This window comes from Spea bombifrons, chromosome 12, assembly GCF_027358695.1.
Source record: "Spea bombifrons isolate aSpeBom1 chromosome 12, aSpeBom1.2.pri, whole genome shotgun sequence".
NCBI lineage: Eukaryota > Metazoa > Chordata > Amphibia > Anura > Pelobatidae > Spea > Spea bombifrons.
In genome coordinates this window covers 27345771-27363572 of record NC_071098.1, presented here as the reverse complement: position 1 = coordinate 27363572, position 17802 = coordinate 27345771, and the positions used below count along the sequence as shown (strand labels likewise).

The following is a 17802-nucleotide window of genomic DNA, read 5'->3' as shown; positions in this document are numbered from 1 at the left end:
AAAAAAAAAAAGAAAAGTACAAATGAAAACGATATTAACAAATATACAATAGCTTCTTTAACGTAGACTCTGCTAAATTTGGATAATGGTGGTTAGGTTTTCAATTTGCGTGATTATGGTTTTTTCTCCGAAGAGGAACTTCACCTACAGAAGCTAAACCAAGCAACGGATTCTGTCTACAAGGTGCTTTGTTAACGCATTTTTCTTTTATAAAAAAATGGCCGTTTGGGTCAAGTTCTCCAGCCAAACTCTATAAAAAGCGGTATGAAAACACTTCATATTTGTTAACCAAACTCAAGGAGCGTTGGACCCTAACACTGTATCTGATAAGTGTGACGCTGGGGTTGGACGCCGGTCGCTTCCGAGATGTAAGTACTATATATAAATATATATACAATAGATATAGCACTTTCCTCGCCAGCAGAAGACAGTCACCCAGGACCGGATGGGTTTTTTGTAGATAATCTTTATTTTTTATGGCAAAACGAATCTGTCTGCCAAAAAAAAAAAAAACTTGCTTAACAAGCAAGTGGCCGCACCATTCTGTCCTCTGATCCAGAGGCAGGGGATTGCAAATGCTGGCCATTTGTACGGAAACTCTTGAATGTGATCTTCTTTACACACTTGGTGTGAGCATAGACATGTGTTCTACAACACATTTGCGTAGTCGGATATATAGATATATATGTATATAAAACGAGAATTTAGAAGTTTGGCAAGACCGCTAAGCTCAGCTTGCAGTCGATCTTGGTGGCGTCGTTCCCTGCATACACGAGAGACAGAGAAGCCAGGAAAGTCTGGCATTCCTCCTCGTTCTCGAAGCCCAACTCTGACGCAACGTAGGAAACGGGGAGCAGCGGCCGAAAACTAAAGAATTAAGCAGCAGCAAAGCAGTGGAGGGAAAGGAGTGGGGGAAAAAAAAAGAGAGACACGTTAGAATAATTAACACAAGCATGTGACAAATATGACAAAAATATATATATACCCACCTTATGTAAACATTAAATGCTTAAGGCAATGAGAAAACGAGATGTATCATTTCAGTATTAAGCAATTATATTAGATCTTACAGCCTATGGTTAATGTCATATTGCTTTGGATACGTGAAGAGAAACAGGCTACTGTTCAGAAATTATGGGTTAAAAAATGCTACTTAACGTGACATTTGTGTCATTCATACGCATCTGTAAGCGGAGTGAGCCCTGTTTAAATCTGGTCAAGTAACGATGTATTCAGGCTGTTGGGACCGGCAGCTGTTTGCTTTGGCAAAGTTGTAACGAGTTCATAAAGCGTTGGCATTTAGTTTAGATGTTACAAAATAGGGCATCCCATCTCATATTTCTTATTTACAACAGAATCACAAAAGCAAACAGGCCTCTGAAACTAAGCTTACAGGCACAGAAGACCAGATTGGATAGCTGATACAGCTCTTCTATTTGATCTATACATTTACACCTAGCAAATTCGGTTGACTGGTTCCTGCATTGAGGAGAGAAAGGTATAGAGCAAAAAAAAAAAAAAAAAAAAAATGTACACTACACATTTATAGTTCATGGTATTAGACAAACATTTACACATCAAGGGGGGGCAGCCAAAAAGTAACTAGGAGCCTTGGCTGCCTGACTGGCCTAGGATGGTGGTCAGGTACAAAAATATTTAGCGATATAAAAACCTGCTTTGGCGAGAATAGTAATAACAGGACATGGATCAGCAAACCGTATAAATTCAAGAACCTATCGAGGTTTCCCTACTCTAGGAGAAAGCTACATGAACGAAACGTCTGACAGTCATCTGGAGTTGGGTTTATACATACCTGCCACATGCAAAACTCACAAATGACTAAAAACGGCAAAATACAAGTACATTAAGGGAATACCCGCCACTAATACATAAGTTACTAGCCCAGTTCTAAGGCTGGAATAAGGGGCTAGCGACTATATAGAGCCTCAAAGTGGAATCAGACAGCTAGAACCCCATAGTTGCCTATACATTCTTATCCCTTTAAAGAAAGCCATCATGACACTTCTACACAGGCTTACATCCAAGTGCAATTAAACCCTTCCAAGTACTGCGAGTGATTGATCTCACACCGAAGGGGGGAAAAGCTCTCCTAGCAAAGCTTACAATTTAAAAATTAGGGATTTCGCAGTCTTTTCTAGTTTTGGCTACACATCTCGTAAGAAAATAAACTCCCCAATAAAATAAGGGAGACGTCTAGAACTAGCACTGGAAATGCAGACAGCCAGCCAGGCTGCGATGAACTGAAAAATAAATAAAGCGGGCTTTATTAGGGTCGCTAGTATGTCGGCCTTCACATACGTTTTAATCATGGCCTTAAGGGCAGCCTTCCTCTCCCTCTCTGCAAACTTGTCGATGAGATACCCAGACATGCGCGGGGCTTCGCGATAAAGCTTGAAAAAGCGGTGGTAGTTTGAAAGAGCCCAAGCGTTCCGAAGGGCTAGTGCATGGCCGACGCACGGGTCCTTTTTCGAATCCTTGGTCAGATACGCCAACTCTGTTGTTAAATCTACAACAGGGGGGAGAAAAAAAAAACAAAAAAAACCTTTTTTAGTTTTAATATTGCTACGTCATTGTACGGATGTTGAGATTACAACTGTCTACTAGAATATATCGAGAACATTCTGACCTCCAGAGTTTTGGGTGAAGATGTAGTATAAGATTCGGTAAGCCGTGAACTCGCCAACATTCCCAGTGAGATTTTCTGCGTACAGAGACTTCAGCTGCGCCTGGCACTGGTTGAATTCCTCATGGTCACCCTAAAAATTACACAACACACGCCGATCATTAACCGATTACCTGGTTAGGTCCAACGTATTAGAACTAACCTTTACTAAAGATTTAATATTGCATTGTGAGAACGTTTTCCATTACGACAATATTGGACCAAGCAGAACCATCGAGCCCTTATATTGGCGAAGATGAAGCATGATATGTAAATAGATTAAATATATTTAAAGCTGTACCTTCTCCAGCGCGATCCGTGCGTGCGTTTCATACACCTCGACGGTGAATTCGGTGCGAATTCCTTGGACCTGCCAAGAAGGTTTACATGTTATAAAGACTATGCTGTCGAAGGGTGAGCACAGAAACAGTAACAGACCGAGAGTTCCTCACAAAGACGTACCGTTAAGTCTTGGCGGATGGACTTTAGCTGTTCGCAGGCGAAAGCGTAATCCTGCTTGTCCTGGAAGTGAGCCTTCACCATTGTCAGGGACTTTCGCAGTACCTGTAAGCGAGAGAACACAACGCTAGAGAAACTCCTGCTTCCGAAGCTGCAATGGGCTGAAACGCTTCATCTGCCCGTTTAACGGAAAGAGCCCCACGAACCCAGAATGTGACAATGAGGGGAAAACTTTTCAACTGAAGCCTTTGCACTCAATATGATTATACAAACATGACTTCTCTGTGTATTCAAACCATATGATAGTTTTAAGAATGATTGGGGGGGCGCAAAGGGAATCTTACCGGGACTGATCTCACGGTCGATGGGTCAGGAGCACAAGTCAGACGCAAGTAAGTTTTGGTGATATCCTGACTGGTGCCGACAATTTTTAGCTCGTTCCAGTCGAGGCTCTCGGACCCCGTGGAGTCTAAGTTATTGATCTGTAACACGAGGGGCTCGAGGCGTAGTTTCTTGGGGCCGTGGCTGTGCTGGAAGCGCGCCGCTCGCTTCTCCTTTTTAAATTCTTTATCCGGGTCCTCGAAATCCATGGCAGCGTTCTTCTTACGGTTTTTCTTGTTAAAGCCTTGATCATTTCTAGCAGTAAATAAATATTCACAAAAGGGAACGGTTACAATCCAGGCTATACCTAGTAAGATGCGTGTTTTACTCTAATGTGAGGGTGTTACATACATGGAACAGCCTACCAGCTCAGGTCAATACAGCCTAGGCTGAGCTTAAAAAAATACACTTGTTGGAAAGTTAAGACAAGTTGGACAATAACCAAATGAAGATTGTCTTACTGCATCTTTCCCCTACTCACCTTTTGCCCCTTTGCATCCTCCCTCGACCCATGTGTCCGCCTCGACCACGACCTTTCTGGAAGTTCTTTCGGCCGCCGGCATGTATTTCATTTCCAGACGAGCTACTGTCAGAGTCTGAATCACTATTAATAATAATTAATAACATTAATTATAATGTATTATTTTATTAAGTGAAAATATTCACAAAAAAAAGATAACTGGAAACCAAGGTGAGAAAGCCATCTGTTTCTGACCTGCGACGGTGCCTCCTGTGAGGAGAGCGTGAAGGCGACCTGGACCTTGACCGAGATCCTGTGCTCGAGGACGAGCTGGATTCTTTCATGAAGACGTTCCTGTTCCCAAACTTTGTAGGAAAAGCGCTTCCGCGGCCTCTTAGGGCTCCGATGCTATTGTTGGCCCCGCCACCCCTGGGAGACTGCGTGACTGTAATGGTGCTTCCACGGTGGGACTGGAGGGAAAGCGGTTCCCAGCGCTTCTTCTTGGGGCTCTCTTTTACGGTATCCTTGCTAGAAAACAAGATGCGACTGGATAAATATACAACTCAATGGACCAGGACACAACTTAAACTCAAAACAGTATGAAACCGTAGAGGTCCAGCTCCAGGGTAACAAGGAACACTAAAAACTCATAGTTTTTAACTTGAAAGTCATAACACGAGATATAAAGCGTTTAAGAGACACGGGCTTCGCTAATGTCAGGGTCGGGGTTTATAAACGCTGCTGTATATACATATGATGAGAGTAACAGTGATTTACCCCGGCAGTGGCTCTCTGCTCCAGTCGATGGTGTAGGCTGATCCATCTTGCAGCCTGGCTTGCAAGACTTCCTTAAGCAGCTTCTCTGTGCGGTCTTTATCTTCCTCCGTCTCACAAGCCGTGAAGCAGCGCTGGACATATTCTTTCATGGCCGTGGGCCAGTCTTCTGGCTTTGCAGTTGGATTGCTGGGAGAACAGAAATCAAAAGTACATTTCTGGGGAAATAGCATTTGGCAATACATAAAATAAAATAAGCAACGTTGCCCAACATGACAAAGGGTGGAAGCCACCATTACCTGGACTCATGCTCCTTCTCGGTTTGCTGTAATGGATGGTTATGCATGTGTGTTTGCTGCTGCCCAGAATTATTCCCACGGTGCTCAGAAGACCCAAAATTCTGATTTGTCATTACAAGAGGACGCTTCTGAATATTAAACTTCAGACCTCCAGAACCAGGAGCCTCTGCAAAGAAAATTAAGATAAGTTTTCTTTTACACCTTTAAAGTCTCAAATATATACATTAATTCTGGCTTTGCTTCTTGTACAGCTACATTGGTTAAAACACAGTATAGCAGATTTACAGCAAAAACTATTTAGTCACCGATTAGAACGCTGCAGGCCGCTTAATACCGCCAGTACCTTTCACTAAATCCTCAGACGAGTGGGCAAGATAGCTAATCTACAGTACAAATTATCAGTTATTTTAAAAATAAAAAGGTTTACAAAATGTACTTAGCCCCTTAAGGACAATGGCCGGTCCCTAAACCCATTGAAAACAATACATGTATGGGCTTTGTCATTAAGGGGTTAATTTAATGCCAGAGTGATAGAAAGTGATCGTCCTCCAAACTATTATAAAAATTGAATTCCAAAGTGCTAAATCAGAAGAGGGTATAATCAAGGACTCATTAATGAGCACATGTACTGCTTGGACTATGAAAGTCATTAGAATGGCTAGAAGGTATGCAGAGCCTTTATCTCAGTGCAGGACAGATAGCCGAACACCGAGCAATCCAACGGGCTCAGAGAAATACAATATACTCTGTTATACACATCTGGATAAAGTACTGTGTAGATCTGAACCATGAAACAAACTGCCCTTTTTCCATATAAACGCAGCTTGTTTGGTTTGGATTTTCAGTCCTGTTATCTTAACAGGTATAGAGTTCTACCATGGAAAAGATAACAGAATGTATGTTTTCAAGAGTATCGAGATCTTTTCTTCAGGCATTAAGCTTCAGGAAGAGAAGACTTCTTGAATCTTGAAATCGATTATGCTTCAGGTAGGCAATAAAGTTGCCATCTTTACAAATTTTAACAGGGTCAGACTGCCGATGCCAACCTTGCTGACGCGTACTGCAAGGGGATGCCCCCCCCCCCCAGAAGTCACAGGCAGCAACTCCTCGGGATGGGAATACAACACTAAGAACTAAGAATTTCAATTGGCATGACCAGTAGCCAGCCCGTAAAGTTTTTGGAAGACAGCCCGTGACGAAAAGAAATAAGGAGGCGCGCTTTGCTTACGTTTCATACGATTCCACAGCTGCTGGCCTTTCTTCTTGTTGGGCGCCTCGTTGTAAGAATGCTGATTGTAATTGTTGCTTGAATTCGAGGAGGAAAGCTGCGGGGCAGACTGGTTATTCGATGACGCTTGAAGACACATCTGAGTCAGACTCTGATTGATGTGTTGGTGATGCGATACAGGCTGGTTGTTGGATGCAGACACTTGAGGCTGAGGATTGGAATAAGACATGCCGTCTTCCAATCCAGGGACAGGAGGCTACAAACATTAAGAAAACAATGATTCGTACAGTTTACTAACATAGCTTATTTAGGAGACCGCATTACATTTACAAATGGGGGTATTGGTAAAGTTATTGGAATTACAAAACAAAAAAAGATTGTGGAAAAGAGCGTCACCGCAGCGTACCTGGTTATGATTGCCTTGGAGGTGGCCACCGGCTTGTGACTGTTGGGCAGCTGCGCCTTGGTACTGTCCCGGCATGCCATACTGTGCCTGCGCCGTGTAACCGCCGTACATATTCTGTAACAGTTCATAAAGACAAATTAAACACACAGACAGGTTAAACCGAGCGTCAGACGAGCTGCAGGAGCTTCAGCCACTTCGGGTCTAAAACATGCTTATGGAAAGTGGATTCTGCTAAAACAGTTAAAAACAATAAAGCATGCAAGACATATGTACGTTGTTCTAGTATTACTCTAACTGACGCCATTATATAAATTCTGAGAGCCTGCAACAACAACCTTAAAATAAAATCTTAAACAGAAATAAAACTCAATGAGGGGACATTCGCTTGCACTGAGCTCATCACAAATATTTCCAGAACTTCGATTCCGCTACGTGGAAAGCTGCCTTGATGCAGGAGAGCGGTTACACGATGCTTACCATGGGGTAATAGTAGTTGTAGGGGTAGCTGTAGTTGTACTGGGAGTACCACTGGTAATACTGCTGCTGCTGTTGTTGTTGTTGCATGGCTGCATCGCCCGGCTGTGCTGGATACTGCTAAACAAAAAAAAGCACAATAAGCAGTGAAATCAGCCCGTTTCAGTATTGTAAGTGTGTATTTCTGAATACCCGGACATATTGCTCGCAGAATTAAATGCAGATTATGTCGCGCTAATCTCCCATCGTACAGCGAAGCCAGCATTAATACGTAATGTGTTTAAAGTGATTCCTGAAAACAGTGTGGACAAGAAGGGTTTATAATAAACCCCATCAAGGCATTAAACCCAATTATTTCCTCTTCTGTATAAACAGTACCCAACATATTCCAGTAATAGGTCAGGTTTATTGCTTGTAGGGAAATCCGTTTTAATTGTTAAACATTTCAGCACGGTTCCACCCAAAGGCAGAGAGGAACAGGTGACCGGTAGCCGCTGTGCCCCGGAGAAGCTACTAAACCCGTAGTAGAGAGACGAGAGCTTTGCGGTTGGGATGAGCAGCCAGATAGGGTACCTGGGAATTTGCCTGCGCGTTTGCGGCTCCTTTGCCGCCTGCAGATGCAGTATTGTCTTTTCTGATTGTTGCCAGGGCCTGTCTGGCCTTTTCCCATTCCGGATTTTCATGCATTGGCGTTTCCATTCCGTTATCTCTGGTGTTGCCTGCCGTGTACTGCTGGACCCTGCAAACAAAAAGGAAATATTTAGAATGACCGTGACTCGTTACAAAGTGAAGCACCTCAACTAAGAAAACCAAGTCAACGAAGCAACAGCCAATCGCACGTATGTGAGCGCTACATAAGTAATCCGATAGCATACGTGCACTTGGCGGCTGCTTAATGTGATTGTAAGCTCACCGGTCACTGACCTCGATAGAATGGGAGCTCTACCGAGCATGTGCAAGGAACAATGTAGAAAGGGCCTTGTTTTTAGGACAGGAGGCAGAGGAAGGTCGATAAAGAAAGCCTGCACCTTTTTGCATACGGTAAAAAAGTAAGATTGGGTTACTAAGCTCACCATTCAGGATTCAGCTGCTCGCCCAGGTTGGTAGCCATTAGAAAAGTTTGGAAAGGGTCTGGGATCCAACACGGAAGCCCCCGCTGCTTTTCTGGTGGGTAACAGGAGCTGCAACAACAAAAAGTCCTTTATAGTTAGTGACAAGGAGCAGCTCGAGTCAGTTTCCCATCTGAGAAACAGCAAAGGTTAAGCCTGAGGAGACACAAATGTAGAAAGCAAACGTGTTGATGTCCCGGTAACACCAGTCAAACTTTGCCCCCCCTTATCCTCTTCATACATTTACATTTCTCTTAATGGACTGTAATACTTGAACAAAAGTAGTTTGTTTTTTTTATTCCCTTACAGAGAACTAATTTGTGCCAATAAACCCCAACTCACACCATAACGTGTATAATTGTATGTATATATATATATATATATATATATATATATACATATATATATATATATATATATATATATATACACACACACACACACCGTATTTGCTCGATTATAAGACGACCCTGATTATAAGACGGCCCCCGAAATCTGAATATTAATTTAGGAAAAAAAGAAAAAGCCTGAATATAAGACGACCCTATAGGAAAAAAGTTTTACCAGTAAATGTTAATTCATGTAAACTATTTTTTTTAATAAAAGCTATGATTAAGAAAAATATTTAGGTTTTATTTCCCAACCTGCCCCCCCCAGTTATGCACATCTGCCCCAGAAATGCCTTATATCCCCTATATGCCACTGTGCCCCATGATATGCCTTTTGACCCCCTATGTGCCACTCTGCCTCCAGAAATGCCTTATACCCCTATATGCCACTCTGGCATTAAGGGGGTTAAAAGGCATATTATGGGGCAGAGTGGCATATAGGGAGGTTTAAGGCATTTCAGGAGGCAGAGTGGCGTATAGAGCGTTAAAAAGGCATTTCTGGAGGCAGAGTGGCATTAAGGGGGTTAAAAGGCATTTCATAGAACACTCTGCCTCCAGAAATGCCTTATGCCCCCCATTTAACACTCCCCTGCCCCCCCCCCAAACTTACCGGTGCTTCTGACTCCCCTGTCATGCAGCCGGGGGCAGTGTGTAGAGCTCTACGTGATTCGCGTACACAACTTACGCTGCAGCCGGAAGGAGGTGTGGCTTGCAGCGGGGGTTTGTGTGCGTCCATCGCGCAGACCTTCCCCGACTGTCAGAGAGAATTCCCCGCACCAGTGCCGGGAACTCTGACAGCCGATGGACGCAGACAACCCCCGCCGCTAGCCGCACCTCCTTCCGGCTGCAGCGTAAGTTGTCTACACGAATTGCGTAGACATCTAGACACTGCCCCGGCTGCACACCGGGGACTCAGAAGCACCGGTAAGTGGGGCGGGCGAGACAGGAGGATCCAGGTCCCCTGCAGCTGCGGGGATCTGGATCTTAGTCGTACCTATTTAGTCAGACCTATTTAAGGGTCTGATTATAAGACGACCCCGATTATAAGACGAGGGGTATTTTTCAAAACCTCGTCTTATAATCGAGCAAATACGGTATATATACACACACACCCACATATACTTCCTATACCAACTATAGCGGTTACATAATTCTATAAAGCCCTGTTGTAAATAAATGTCTGCGTGTTGTTTAGAAAGATAAGAGAGATAAGAAACAGCTTGTTGAGGATCCTTATCTTATACTGTCTTAGTCCTCCCCGATCCCCGTGAGGTATCCTGCTGTATCAGCAAAAAACATTTTTAGGCTGGAGGAATGTTTCTCCTAAAAGATGTTTTGTAACAATCAGAAAAGTTACAAGTGTCCGGACCCAACAAGCTTATAGGAGATGTTTTTCCAGGAGTATTTCTGTGTAAAGGACCTGTCCGGCTGCCGGACATATAATAAATATTATGTTTTGCTATAAGAAATGGGAGATATCCAAAAAAAACGTAACCCCCACCCCCAATATTTATTAAAATACATCAGGAATCCCTACATGTCTCTGAATACAGCCAATGGCTACAAAAGTTACTTCTTTCCAAAAAAGTATAAACAGACCGCGTTCTACTTACAACGAGCAGTTATGGGCCAAAGTGCTAGCCGTAGATTCATATCTTTAACCTTTCTCCACTATAACGTTATACATTAAATATGGTCCCCTGAGCCTGAAGCCATTGCACTTCCCTATAGGCCGCCATTTACTGCCCCTTACACCGCCCCACCATGACACGGCTGCAGTAGCCGTTACACCGTGTACCGCAGCCGGTCATTAGCTTCGCCTTATTACCTCACACGTTCGCCCCAGGCTGCAGGAACATGGAGTAGAAGGCCACCGTCCCTTTACCGAGTGCCCTACGGCCAAATGGGGAGTGCCCACAGCCCCGCTTCCAGGCGTGCGGGCTGCTGGTGGCTCCGTCAATCTTCACAGCCCTCTTATGAGAAGACCAGGCACACGGTGACCGTTAACGGACTCCCGACCTTTGCTCGCGCAAACTCAGCAACGAATCTCACTCGGACTATAGAGACTGAACAATGACGGCGACGGCGGCACGAACAGAAAATGGCGCCCGCTCGTCTTTCCGAGGAAGTGTTTTCCGCCGCAACACGTAACCAGCCCTTCACTCTGAGCGACAGCCAATGGTATTGCTGCTTACACACGGCACCAGCGAGAGAGCCCAGCAGCCGCTCGTGGAGTTTAGTGCCCTCTTGTGGATTCGCGGGGTACTGCATGTAGGGGATGCTCGCACTGTCTCGTCTTCCCTTGTGCTTTTCATTGGGCCAACACAAAAAAAGAGACCTAAGAGGTCTCTTCTTCAAATTGGACAGGTCATAATAATGTGTATAGAAAGACAAATATAAAGACTCAGACCTTAATCAGTCGTTGGTCTCGTCTTAGCTTCAGGAGCCATATGCCTATCCCATTTATGTTTAAATCCCCTCACTGTATTAGCCTCTACCACCTCTGCTGGGAGGCCGTTCCACTTATCTACCACCTTTTCCATAAAGTAAAGCTTTCCATCTAATCCTTGGACCCTCTAGTTTTACATTCTGGTCTCTTGTGACGTCTCTCCTCCTTTGAAATAAACATCCCTCCTGCACTTTCTTAAACGCCTTTAGGTCTTTAAATGTCTCTCTCTCGTCCAGTGTCTTCTCCGAGCCGGACATACTGACATCTGGCAGTGTGTACATACTGTACACCAGTGGTCCCCCAACCTTTTTGGCACCAGGGACCGGTTTTGTGGAAGACAACTCCCTCATAGATATGGATATGTCTGCTACAGGCGGCACTGGGTAGCCCTAAAGGTGCAGTTCCACTGAATATCCATTTATGTCACTGATGCCCGGAGAGGGGCATGCTAACGGTGCGAGGTGCATGACACGCTGCCGGAGGAATGACATTGGGGTGTAGAGGAGACGATGGGTTTTATTGAGGATGTGCGGATGACTTACGTCTCACACATGTTTACAGCATGTTTCTGGGAATTTCCGGAATGCCCGATGACTCACGATCGTTACTCGAGAAGATACAAGCCTCGTTGCTTATCTGTGATGTAAAGTACCCGGAACCGATGATGTGTCGCCGCATAACAATGTATTCTGTCTGGGCATTAATAGCCACGTCTGGAAAAAAAACAATTAATTGGATTATAGTTTGCTTCGTTAGCTCACCACTTATGTTAATGGCATTTACACACAATAGGGTTACATATAGTCACGGGAGAGCTGGGCAGGGAGGGGGGGGCAATTACTTCCCAGGTCGGTCCAAAATTCTTTGCAAGGAGCTGGTCCCGGGAGGCGTGATCGCAGCGGGTTACGTAAGGTAAAGAAAGCTGCGTGAGACCGGGTATGAGGGCGGTAGTAAGTGAGTAAGTGAGAGGGTAAGGGAGGGTGGAGTGAGAATGAATGTGTGTATGTATGCATGTGAGAGTTATGTATAAGTATGTGTGTTAGCATAAATGTGTATGTGTATAAATGCGTGTTGGCATGAATGTTTGTGTGTGTGAGTGGGAATGTGCGTTAGCATGAATGTGTGTGTAAGAGAATAAGTGTATGTGTGTAAATGTGTTAGCATGAATGTGTGTGTAAATGCATGTTAGAATGAATGAGTGTGTGTTAGAATGAATGTGTGTGAGAATGAGTGTATGTGTGTAAATGTGTGTTAACATGAATGTGGAGGGGGCAAGTGGCACCCACTTGGCATTATCTGCCCCCTGACCAGGAGGTGCCAGCCTTATATATATTATTATATAGTCCATAATAAGAAAAAACACACTCTTGCCGATCTCCCCGTTTTTAAGACTCTGTCTGCATGTATTTCTTTGTAAAGTGTGAACAACATGAGTGGCATTTAGTAGCCGGAAACCTAGAGTCGAGCCATCATCCCGTTCATCATCGCTGCTCAAGGTCTCGGCAACAAGGCTTTGTAACAGATCAGGTACTAGTAGCTGCCGAAATCTGCCATTCAGTGCACAAAACAGCATAAAAAATAATAAAATAATATAAACTAATAATAATAAAATGATTTAATAATTAAAGTAATAATAATGTAAAGTAATAATAATACAAATGCTATAATAATATAAAGTAATAAAAATAATAAAGATTTTTTGGTAGCATCATTTCTTTGGTTGGTCTGTGAGAATAAAGTGAAATATAGAGTTATGTGTATTAGCTCAGATTTGTCTTATTTGCTCAGTGTATTTGCCCAGAGCTTTAGGGTAAGGGCACGTGGTATTTCTTTTTAAGCCTGCACGCCCTTGGCAACCATCTTGTCATTACCAGTCCCACACGCAATTTTCAACACATGAAAAAGAGAGAATCGGAAATATATATATATGATATAATAAAAAAAATAAAAACCTTTTTGTCACAATAAATACATTACCATTCACAAGCTTGGGGTCACCGTGAAATTTACTTATTTTTTTTAAAGAAAAGAAAATTGTGTCCAGCACAGGCGGGGTTAATTTTGTAAATGACTATTGTAGCTGGAAACGGCTGATTTTTGATGAAATATCTTCATAGGCGTCCAATGGCCCTTTATCACCCCCATCACTCCTGTGTTCCGATGGCCCTTTATCACTCCCATCACTCCTGTGTTCCGATGGCCCTTTATCACTCCCATCACTCCTGTGTTCCGATGGTCCTTTATCACTCCCATCACTCCCGTGTTCCGATGGCCCTTTATCACTCCCATCACTCCTGTGTTCCAATGGCCCTTTATCTCTCCCATCACTCCTGTTATCCAATGGCCCTTTATCACTCCCATCACTCCTGTGTTCCAATGTCACGTTGTTCGCTGATCCAAGTTTAAGTTTAAAAGGCTAATCGATGGTTAGAAAACCCTTTTGTAATTATGTTACAGTTAGAAATGTAATTGTTTTCCATGAACGGTAATGTATATATATATATATATGTTGTAAGCACATTTTAACCACTAGACGGCAGTGCTGCCTTCCATTGGCTCTTGAAAGCTCTCGGACAGGGGCAGCTAAGGGCAGGGCATTTTAATGGGGCAAAAAACATTAATAACATGCATTATCTTTTGTGTGCAGAAAGTATTCTTCCCAGCACCCATAGCACCCGGCTAACACCAAGACGGGTAATTCTCATAGTAATTTGAATAAGCTCTTGCTGGAACAGCACTTTTATTTTTGCCGGCACAGGCCTGAAGACGGCAGACAATCCTTGTAATTTCCTGCTTTGATCACCTTATAATTTTACCTGTGGGTGCAAATTATAAATGTGAAGTAGACATTACAGAACATGTGTTTTCGTGGGAATCTGTCGCTTTTGCTAACTTGTTTGTAATCTCAAATTGTGGCAACAAGATGGTTCCATGTTTAATCAGCCCTCGGCACTATAGTTCTTAGACAGAGGCCAGTTGACCGAAGTAGTTTTTCAGACTGAAGAACGAGTTGCGGTTCCTATCTCTCTGTCACTCCATGATATCCACTCCAGTCCTACCTAAGAGAAATAAGATCCTTTTCTCACGGGTTAAAGCAGAGATTACCCTACTTTCCCTCACTGACCCTGCCCGGTCTCTCCGGTGGATTTTGTGGTCCTGCTGCTCCTGTGTTAATAGGTTCCATTCCAGAAACACATCGGAACCAGTGGTTAGAGACCCTAGTCCTTGAGGGCCACACAAGGGTGGGATTTTTATAAGAATACAACTCCTGCCAAATAGTCTTATTAGCAGCCAAGGAAGAGGCGTATGAGAGTTTTATATGAAATACCCTAAATTAGAGGTTAGCCGTAGTATTTGGATCCACGGCTTCCAGCTTTCTGGTGTCTCCCAACCGCCGAATTACAGATATAGTAACGCTGGCAGGCCTTTTGATCCTGATACCTTTGATCTATACTTTAAAGCTGAAATAAGGAAATCGAGACCCCGTGGACGCCCAGATCTTAACTCCTTAATACTTAAGTAGCTCCTAAAAAGTCTGCATGAACTCTTAGTAGTGAGGAACCAACTCAATGAGTGGCAGCTTTGCTAGTAGTGGGGTAAATAGGCAAATCGTCATGGACGCCATACTTCATGGAGCTGAGAGATACTTGTTTACCCAATAAAAAGCCACCATTTTGTTTCCTTTGAATCAAATTCTAAATAGTTTCTGGGAATAGAACTTTTGGGGGGAAAAGCTCCAAAGTCATGTACTAACATTCCCAATCAGTGAATATCCTGTTACGCTCTAATATCCATTTTCCCAGGCTAGTAAATCGTTGAGACGACATCTGGCGCTCATAATCTGGATTATATTAATCTACTCGGACAGTATGGAGAAACTTGAAAAGGGTCAGCGCTAAATCCTGCCTCAGCCGTTAAAGACCCAGGAAGCTGTAAAGTAAACTGATATCAGGGAGCTGGAATGTTAAACTCTCCCGCAAACTCTCTATTTAGTGAATAGAACCCTTTGTCTGCATTCTAAATATAACCACACGCACACGCTTGGGCCTATACTGTGAGCAACATGCTGACTGGGTAAGCAGTGTGTGGAGGACTGTATTCCAATGACCGTTGCCCTGTGTGGAGCATTTCTTAAATTATAAGGGCCTCGTGGCCACCTAGAGCCACCGTTGCTTTGTGATTAATGCTTGTTTTTATTTTAGTCTGGTGTAGTTGGTCAAGTAGAAAAAAAAAAGAAGAAAAATGATCCCTACGCACAATCCTATATGGAAACAAATGTATTTAATGCATTTATTATATAGCCGGGTCAACGTTTTGACCACAAAAAACAGGGCCTTCATCAGAGCAAACCACAGCAAGCTTGCAGGATGCAGACAGGAAGTCCTGGGCGGTCTCACTGACGTTGCGGGCGATCCAGTTGATCTTGGTGGGAGTTCCCGCTGATGTAGAGGGACACACAGGTGTTGAATTGGGAAATGGGCAGGGAAGGCGGTGCCGCTCCCACGACCCAGAGTTTTCTGGTGGCGACCTGGAGAAGAGGCGCTTCTCCCGGAGTCTCCGGGTGAAACCCAGAGAGTTCCCAGGTGTAGGCTACTGTTGGTCAGCGACCAGGTAGACATTTGCCTGGTGTGCCAGCCTGTGTTGATCACTTTAAGATCACACCCTTCTCCACAAACCTATATTTGTAGAATAATCTGGTAAATCACCATTAAAATGTGAAAAAGGAACCCAACCCAAAGGCCAGAGGTTTTAAAGTTTAAAGAATCCATGTAAATATAGATCAGGTGGCTTTTCCTAACCCGGAAGGAGGTTTGACTAAGTGACGAGGAACATATGTTATTTTTAACGCTGCCCGCCGATCATAGACAAAAAAGGGGCGCCCCCTCCACCTCCTAAAGTTTCTCTCCTTTCAACCGTGGAAGTCCTTGCTCCAAGTGTGAAGAAAAAAGGGTTCCCTTGTTTCCAAACACAAGCAATGTCTAAATGGCGGCCGTCAATGGATAGAGATAAGAAACCGCATCCTTCCCCGTGTTCTCACTGACCTTAAACAGAGACGGCGGTAAACAAATTGGCCTTGAAACACTGAGCTGGCTCATACGCAGAGGAATGTTAAAACTGTCAGCTCTGTCAGATTTTTTTTTCCTCCCCTTTTGCAGAGACCACAAAAAGTCCCCTTTTGTATGTGTTTTTTTTTTTACACATTCTCCTTGTTAATTATAACCCGTCCGCTGACACCGTGCAAAGCGGTCAATGGATCGGGGTATTGAAGCCGCCGGATTTCTTTTGCTTCAATGAGCCGTGATTACAGAGGTTTAACAAACATTTATTTTTTTAAAAAAAGGTATTTTTACAGCACAAATTGCAGGGTTTTCTCATTCCGACGGGGAAGGAAATGCGTACAGATGAAACAACAATGACAAGTAAAACGAGTTGTGTGAAATGACGGGGCGCCTGCTCCCAAACGCCCCACGGCAAACATCCTTTCTAGATTAAAACGTCACAAACCTGACTGGAACGTTGCTAAAAACAGACCCGTCACCAGGAGAAAGGAAAAAACATAAATCGATAAACCGTACAAAAAACGTCCAATATATATTGGGTTTAAAAATGTTTTTTTTTTTTTTTTTTAAATAATGACTTTTTTATCTACCCTGTGTGTTTAAAACATAATATTTACCAGATCTCTTATTCACTGCCATAGTAAGAGACATAGAATCCCCCCCAAGTTTCACTTTTGAAGAGGGACAGTCCCTTCTTGGGACCCAATTCCTTTAATCTCGAGTTCGTCCCCTGATGTCCCCCTTTTCCAGGAGAAATGCATATTGTAAACGCATCGGTTTGTATATCTCTCAGGAGGGGGTCATATTAAACAAGGTGGGTAAAAAATATTACATAATTATATAGTTCAATGAGGGTCATCGGCATACCAGGGAACTTTGCGGGACGCAGCTAGGACTGCACACTGACGACGGTGGGCGGTTCCGCTGACATCGGGGGAGTTCCCGCTGACGTCGGGGGCGTGCCAAGACCCCGCCCCTGCGACCCGGAGGATTCGGGTCTTGACCCGGAGGATTCGGGTCTTGACCCGGAGAACACAGGGACCAGCGCTCACCCGGCAGTCACCGGGTCAAACCCGGAGAGTTCCCAGGTATGGTCATCGGGGGGGGGGGGTTCACACTATATCTCCTAAAATGAACTAAGCCAGGTTCCCCCACAAGTCTGAATCAAAACCGTGTATATTATATTCAAGTCTGTTGAGTTCCAGTGAGCTTCTGCCGCAGGAAGTCCTTGGCTGGCCCTGTATAATGTATGCATAGCTAACCTGCACGATTTCTTGATGTCTCCATACACATTGAGTTATACATTGTACAGGGCAAGCTCAGTTCTTCTTGCTGAGACACTTGCCAGAGGTGGTCCTTCATAATGTATGGTCAAGCGAGACTCTCCTGCCAATTGTCCCTTTAGTGAATAAACCCCAATGTGATGGCCTCCTGCCAATTACTCTGAATTACTTCTGAAGTCAGTAACATGACTATAACATTAACGGCACGGAGATTTTCTTTTAAACAATGTATATTTAGACGTGCCTCGGAATAACTGCTTTACAAGAAGGCTCGGAATTTTTATATCAGTTCCATTATTAATCACACTGAAGTTTCTCGAACAACTGTTCAGCAGCTTGGCTTTGAAG

The 17802-nt window shown here is 43.8% G+C and overlaps 1 protein-coding gene across 2 annotated transcripts; it reads right to left on the bottom strand.

Moving 5' to 3' along the window:
- Window positions 1-142: 142 nt before the first annotated feature.
- Window positions 143-10877, bottom strand: LENG8 (leukocyte receptor cluster member 8). Of its 2 annotated transcripts, none has more exons than XM_053452552.1 (16): window positions 10491-10877; window positions 8238-8345; window positions 7738-7903; window positions 7168-7281; window positions 6691-6804; window positions 6285-6540; window positions 5057-5222; window positions 4761-4946; window positions 4239-4511; window positions 4005-4127; window positions 3487-3778; window positions 3146-3247; window positions 2985-3053; window positions 2648-2777; window positions 2320-2527; window positions 143-867 (listed from the first exon to the last, which is right to left on the bottom strand). In XM_053452552.1, the coding sequence occupies exons 2-16, from the start codon at window positions 8273-8275 to the stop codon at window positions 705-707; spliced, it is 2400 nt and encodes a 799-aa protein (XP_053308527.1). In that variant the 5' UTR covers window positions 8276-8345; window positions 10491-10877; the 3' UTR covers window positions 143-704. The 2 variants fall into 2 exon arrangements, with proteins under 2 accessions (XP_053308527.1, XP_053308526.1); XM_053452551.1 differs by having other exon boundaries at window positions 7168-7284; window positions 10491-10876.
- Between the last annotated feature and the right edge of the window lie 6925 nt (window positions 10878-17802).

Excerpts from the sequence above, each read along its gene's own strand:
- LENG8 (XM_053452551.1), bottom strand. The coding sequence starts at position 8,275 with ATGGCTACCAACCTGGGCGAGCAGCTGAATCCTGAATG. Across the intron at positions 3,248-3,486 it reads CGACCGTGAGATCAGTCCCG|GTACTGCGAAAGTCCCTGAC; the intron begins GTAAGATTCCCT and ends TCTCGCTTACAG. Across the intron at positions 868-2,319 it reads CTTAAGGCCATGATTAAAAC|TTTTCGGCCGCTGCTCCCCG; the intron begins GTATGTGAAGGC and ends TTAATTCTTTAG.